This window comes from Fulmarus glacialis, unplaced genomic scaffold (genome assembly GCF_000690835.1).
Source record: "Fulmarus glacialis isolate BGI_N327 unplaced genomic scaffold, ASM69083v1 scaffold32820, whole genome shotgun sequence".
Classification (NCBI taxonomy): Eukaryota; Metazoa; Chordata; class Aves; order Procellariiformes; family Procellariidae; genus Fulmarus; species Fulmarus glacialis.
The window spans coordinates 25,000-32,019 of NW_009187787.1; the positions used below are offsets into that span (position 1 = coordinate 25,000).

General features: G+C 46.1%; 1 protein-coding gene across 1 annotated transcript in view; it reads right to left on the reverse strand.

The window, feature by feature from the left end:
• Positions 1 to 6,632, reverse strand: part of LOC104075718 (neurotrypsin-like) — a 16,097-nt gene extending 9,465 nt beyond the window's left edge. The window contains exons 1-5 of the mRNA XM_009576316.1: positions 6,561 to 6,632; positions 4,401 to 4,446; positions 2,753 to 2,989; positions 1,376 to 1,499; positions 486 to 661 (exon numbers count right to left, since the gene is read on the reverse strand). Of these exons, the coding sequence (XP_009574611.1) occupies positions 486 to 661; positions 1,376 to 1,499; positions 2,753 to 2,989; positions 4,401 to 4,446; positions 6,561 to 6,632 (655 nt within the window). The remainder of the gene's footprint in view (positions 1 to 485; positions 662 to 1,375; positions 1,500 to 2,752; positions 2,990 to 4,400; positions 4,447 to 6,560) is intronic.
• Positions 6,633 to 7,020: the final 388 nt, after the last annotated feature.

Here is a 7,020-nt window from a genome sequence, read left to right on the forward strand (position 1 = left end):
AACAGAGCAAGACAGAGACAAAGCACATCCAGCAGTTCAGGGTGTAGAACCATTCACCAGCCAGAGGAGGTCTTGGGATGCTCTTGTCACACCCTACCACATCCTCCCCACTAACCCCCACCAGAAGCATCCATGATTGCAGCCCACAGTACGGGTGCCGCTGGTCCAGGGCTGGCTCTTTAACTGGCTGCTACAGTGACTAGGACTTTGCTGCCTGCAGACAAAAACCTGGTTTGATAAAAAGGGGATGTGGTCATAAGCAACAGCCATCTTTCAGTGATTGTAGAAGTATTCCCACTCTGAGTACTTGGGATTGGGAAAGGATGGATAATTTTCCACTGGAAGGAAGATAACCACCTGTATAGCAGGTGAAAGAAGAACATGCTCCAATGATTTGCTCTCCACAGCTTCACGACCTTAGATTTTCCATCTTACCAGCAACACTGATGCAAGAAACAGGGAGCGAACCTCCCCTGGAGATTTACCTTCTGGAGGGACACATGTTACCGTGGCACTCCCCTGGTTACAAGCTCCTGACACAGCTTCCCGATAGCCACACTGCAGCAGGGCTTTCTCATCCCCATGGCAGTTTGCTGACTGCAGGTGCAGGGGAACAGGCCACAGTCCGGGATGACTCTTCTTCCCAGCTGTGCCGATCTCACTGGTACAGAGAAAGCAACAGAGCAATGAAATGCCGTAGCTCTGCTGGACTCACACGTGTTTTCCCTCAGTTCTTGTGACTCTCCAGCGCAGCTATTTCACATCCCAGTGAGCCCAGTTGATTGGGAGTGCATAAAGGGGTGGCCATGTACAATCTAAGGGGAAAGTACAAGCAAGCACAAAGCACTTCCCACCATCTAACCCATTTTGTTTTCCTACTTACTGCAGAGGAGTTGGTCTGGTCAGAAACAGCACCCTTGTTTCAGATAAACGATCAACAGATTTGAACATCCAAATACCTGAATCACCTTCTTCCTTCTCTGTGGACCTTATCTCCTTGTTTTTTGGAACTTTGAAGGTCCAAATCCCAGATTCCCAAAGAGGGTTCACACTCTCAAGATTTCTAATAGATCACTACACAAAGTCCAGCTGGTAATTCTAAAAAGGGGATACGATCTCACAGCTCACTCATCACAGCCTGGAGCACCAAGCAGAAACTACTGCTTCAGAAAGTTCTTGCAAATGCTGGTTGCAGTTTGACATAGCCATGGAAAGAAAACAGTAGGAAAGGACCCTGGTAAGTGGGAAATGAGCCCACAAAACAAACTCCTCTCCCCCAACCAACACATTATGCCAGAGGGACTGTAACCAGAGAGACTGTTTTTTCCGAGGCTACATAAGCACGTAACTCTCGCAATCAGACTGAGGTTCCCACCTGAGACCTAGCTGCCTGCAGACAACACTGGCATCCCAGTCAGTCCAGTGGTCAGCACAGATGGTGCCCCAGAGTCCACCGAAGTACAGCTCCACACTGCTATCTTCAGCCAACCGCACAGCACCTTCCAAAAGAGAAGAAAAAAAAAAAAAAAGCTACTATTTTCTGATGGAGGTTTCAGATCAGCAAGTCTTGGACCTGAACTGCTCCTGGCTTTTCTCATCCCTGTTTTGCTGCTCAGGAGGATGGCTGGTGCTACCGTCCATTTCAAAGCCATGGTAATACTGGTAGGAAACTTGGGTTCTGCCACAGCTCCAGGATTTTCCTTTTGTGAAATGGCGGTGATTTTACATGCCACGTTGAAAAGGTGTATGGAAATGGCAGGCTCTCTAATTGCTATGACACTCCACTGATTTATTTTCCATCGGTCACCGCACCTATGAAAGTCACTGTTGCTACAGCTAGATGTTCAGTAACAGCAGGTGAATCCTCTTTAATTTCTCTAAGAAAAGGAAGTGCCAATGTAAATGCCCTTTCAATTCCCACTGCACTACAAATATCTACCACTGTTTAGAAAGCACATCTCCTCGCTCAGTTATATACTGGGAGACAGGTACACCTCTCTCTGTAGTACCTCAATGCAGGCACACAGCACAACTACACTTGTTGTATCCTTCCCTTTAATGAAGCCATCTCTGAAAGCACCTCCACTGACAAGGGAAAAGCCCTTGTAATTTCATTTATTAAATTAGTGCTTTACCTGCTTTGCAAAATGCAGGAAAAGGGACAGAAGTCAGAAAACAGGAGGACAAACAGAACATTTTCAAGAGCATTGCACTGGAGTCAGGGTAGTAAGAGAGCTCAGCTCCCTTGCATGCCTCAAAATAAGCAGCAGTCCTTGTGTCGGCACTGCGAGGATTTTTAAAGTAAGCCTATGACCTACCTTGCCACAGAAGATTTACAAACCTAGCCACAGAAGATTTTTCCATGTTATATTTGAACTGCTATGATATGCTCTGATATGGACACTTAAGGAGCAGGAGTGGGTTGTTTTCCACATAACTTAAACTGTTTTCAAAGTGGCATAAGTTAACAGTAAAAAAAAGAAGTCTCCTTGTATGAGAATAAAAACATCTATACAAGGCATTATGGCTACAGCAGCTTAAATCCACCCCCTACTATATACAGACGTTCTTCTCCCACACAGGCTAGCCTCTAGTCCTAATTATTTCAACAATTCGGGACAGTTATTGTACTGTGCTTCTTTCACAGGGTGCCCCACCTGCTGCTTGCAAGTCTGTGCAGCACGCTTTTCTGGCCTGAGCCCCCCGAGACAGTGCAGCCCGGGTGCTGGCAGAGACGCGCAGCAGCCCTTACCTTGGTTACAGTCACAGTTAGCCCAGCCGATGGCCCCTGACGCAAGCCGGTAGAAGCACCAGGGTGTAGTTCCCCCATCTGGGTTCCTGCAGTGGTTGTGGTCCCCCAAGCCACGGTCTGGGTACTGCTGAACGTAATCGGGGAACTCTGCCCAGCTGAGGCACTCTGCCCCGGCCTCGGTGACCGCCAGCGAGCCATTGTAATACCCAAGAGGTCCGACACCACACACGCTGGACGCTGGGCACAGAAAGAGAGCTGTTAGCATCACTTCAGGCATCACACCCTGAGGCTCAGACAATGTGGGAGATACCAGCTGATCTCCTGAAACACCTCCTGTGTCTGCAGTCTTGATTACTACTTGCTTGATTTTAATTCTATCACTCTTCAAGGCAGCTGCTCAAAGAATGTTTATAATATGCACTGTCTAAAAAACAAATTGATCTGAAAGTCATGAACTGCACAGACAGATCTTTGAAATGTGTTAATTCTGGGCTCAAACATTGACAATTTGAACCAGTTCCCTTTACTGTTTCTTTCGATAGATGTACTCACTTACTCTGGAGCAGCACTTGCGCCTGGCACACACTCCTCCACTTCCTTCCCCACCTGCTTTGGCACCTGAATAAGACACTCTCAGATTTGATCCTAGGCTCTTTAGAAGATTAATTGCCTGTCTAAATTGATTGAAACTGAGAAGAGTTTAAAATTAGCTACAATTTTGTTCTATAAAGCAGGAAGTTGGGAAATGACATTGTATTTTATTGTCTGTATGTTCCCTATACACATTAGCATATCACCTGGCTTATCTGAACTTGGCCGATGTATAGGAAGGGAAAGGCAACCTATTTTGGGGGGAAGTGCAGGTGCCAATGTTCCAGGCCAGTGCCCATGTGAAATATCTCACGCAAAGAAACCCCAACAATTAATTTAATATGGTCTTTAACAAAAGACGAAAACTCTCCGTTCATGACCCTGAAATAAGAAAGAGGGAAACCAGAACGAGATTCTGTATGAGAGTGGGCTTTTTAGAGTCCACAACATGGGAAAAGCAGACTCAGAAACGGATAACAGTTACAGCTCTATTCATCGAATAAACAAAAAGAAGCCAACACTTTCAGAAACCCCTTCTGCCGTAAAGGCACGTAGGGCAAACAGCAAGGGATACAAAGAAACTTTGCCTCATGCCATTTGCCTTCTAGCCGCTGCCAAGCCCAGATGGGGTAAGCGACAGCTGAAGGTTAACTGCAAGGTACAAAAATGAGAAGCAGTTACAGGTGTCTGGAAAACACACCATGCGCTTTGCATCAACTGGGACCCTTGGAGGGAGGTGTATGAGAATTCAGTAGTTACTAGAGCGGGGGAAAGGTGAGTGTGCGAAAAAGACTGAGGCAGAGAAAGAGATGAAAGGAAAAGAACGTGTGGGAGAAATAGGGAACTGCAAGAGTTATTAGACATGAAGAAAAAAAAAGTGGTCTGGCCATTTTGGGGAAGGAGATAAACAGACATTGAGGCAGGGGAAAAGATTGAATAAGTGATGGAAAGAAAGGAAGAATGCCAGGTAGCAGTGGTTCATCGTACCTATGGTCTCAGATCACCACTGCAGGAAAGAATCTGCCCGATGACTGAATTAATAACTTCTTGTTCTTACCTGCACTCTGCAAATGGTTTTGGTTGGGCTGGGATCCCAGGAAAGCCTGGGAAAAGAAACAGAGCAAAAGCAGAGAGATGATTATCCGATGAAATAAACATGGGCATGTCCTAAAAGCAGCTCGGCCTTTTGCTGCTTTAGGCAAACACACCCTAGTAACCAGCCTCTTCCCCACTCTCCCCATTGCTCCTCTTCAAATCCAATCACAGCTCTGCCCACTAGCAACAAAATGAATAATTACTGGCCTGCAGAGATTTACCCTCGATCTAAGCACTACATTACAGGGCTCTGCTTGTTCTTTTCCAATAGAATTGGAAGCCTGAGTGAGATGCCTATGGAAAGAAAAGCTGGAAGAAAATAATTGTTACCAGACAACAATAATGAATAACTATGCATTCTCTCTCCGTGTATAGGGCAAGCCATCTATGGCCACAGCAGCAAACAGAGATGTATCTACGTGATGAGGTCATGCCGCCAGGGGTCCCTGTTAAAATAGTAACAAATATCTGTATACAATGTGAGAAACACCTAAAGAAGAAAATCCAACAAGGCTTTTTGAGGATTTTGGTTTTAATACATGAGTGTGCGATATGGCCTATGGTATTATTATCCAAGTGGGGTTAAGTAGCTAAGAACAAAAAATATGAAGCAAAGCCCTCAGAATTCCAGCATCCTGTCAGCCCAAAAACTGCATTTCCTCTTGTAGGCAGTGTTTTTGGTGGTTATAACTTGACTGCTGGCTGAGAGATAGGGATCTCCACTTCAACACCATTACATAGTGTGCAGGCAGGTGCAAGATCTTCACAGACCCAGAGTGAAAAGAAGAAACTGTACATGCTTCTGCTAGCTCCGTGTAGTTTAGTTCATCTTTAAATACTTTTATATGAACATTTCTAATACTTTTATATGAACAAGAAGTTCTAATTCATAGAGCAGAGGTGTGCATGTAAAGAAAACTAGCTATTGGAAATGGTTCTGTTTTTCTTCAAAATGCAGTAATTTTGATTCTCTCAGCTTCACCTCTCCCTGGAAAAGGGGAAGAGTAAAATTTGGAATTAAACCAAATCCGCCTCTGGAATAAGCAGGGATAGTTCCCATAGATACCTGACAAGAATGACACCTACTCATGGCAGATGCTATTTTCCAATCAAGCTTATGAATATGGTCCAGCAGGTGTTGACAACCATGGCCAAGCTCCAGCATCACCTTCCAGAAGTCAGAATGTGACATTGCATATTGAAGATTAATTTCTGAGATGGTTCAGAAACAGCAGATCAGATCTCAGGTGCGTATGCACGAGGGAATGCACAGATACAACAACATTTAACTGAAAAACTCTTTCCAGCCAAAATCGTCTATCTGCATGCATCAGGCTATTCCGAGCCCACGTAATGGTCTGTGAACCACCAATGCTGAAGGAGTCAGCTGAGGATCTCAAATCTCTTTGCAAAGAGAGGAAAGTGAGCTAAGCTATACTTTTGTGACTGCACCAAACAGGTGACAGCCACAATCCAGGTCCTCCGACTCCTAGCTTTTACTGTGCACCTGCACACACATGTAAGTCTGCAGGCGATAGAGGGATGGGTTGGACTAATAACAGACTATACATGAAAGCCTGAACCTGCTCTTCTTGGAGACTAACCATAAATGAAAGAACTGCAGTCCAAGAAATATGCTTCCCTTCTAATGAAAGATTAGTTGCTGCCAGTTCCTGTAGCAGTTTCCAAAATCCCCTGATGCTGACCATCACCACCACCAAATTTTAGTGCAAACAGCCCGTGCTGCAGTCACTGCCCCAGGTCCGTGTGGCTATAAATCATCTGTCCACAACAGCAATAGGGGTAATCGGTCAATCAGCGAAGAACAGAAACAAAGGATCTCTCCCGCCAGGGTCACTGCAGCGCTTGAGAAACATAGGAAACCTGAGCCAAAGCATCTGCAAGCCCTTGTGGATCCTGCTTTCCTGCTTTATTTCCTTTTCTGAATGTCATATGCACAACGAAATAAATCCCTCCCCAAGCCCCCAACCCTTCCCAGAGACCGCAGCTGCCTGGACGCTTTGGAAAACACATTCGAGTAATAACAAGATCCACTTATGGCAAGGATATTAAAAAGCCACGTGACTTCTTACAAGCAGATAGAAGAATAACAATTTCTTACCTCTGCGCATCTGAGACAGGCTAACAGACTCGAGAGCTCTACCAGGAACCCAAGTACTTTGGGGATCTCCATCCTTTCTGTACAAAGTGGGCAGAAGGTTCTTCAAGCATCACATTCCCGTTCAGCTGCCGGGCTCAGCGGCTGCCTCCTCCCCGGGCTCTGCAGCTGGGTTTCCCCGGGAGCAGGGAGCACCGGAGGGAGCGGGATGCCTCTTCCATATCTCTGCAGGGAAAGGGATGTAAAGGAGGGGATCAAAGTTCCCAGCAGCATCTTAGCATGTCACTTTCCCCTTCCTCTCCACATCTCTTCTCCTTGATCCTTCTCTTCGGAAAGGGGAAAAGAGGGGAGAGAAGTAAGGGAGGAGAACATGCCCCAGAGTTTTTCTAGCTCCCTTGAAAGCAGGAGGAGGCAAGCGCCGGCGGGTGGGGCGCAGCCCTCAGCCCGCTCCCGCAGCCCCGCT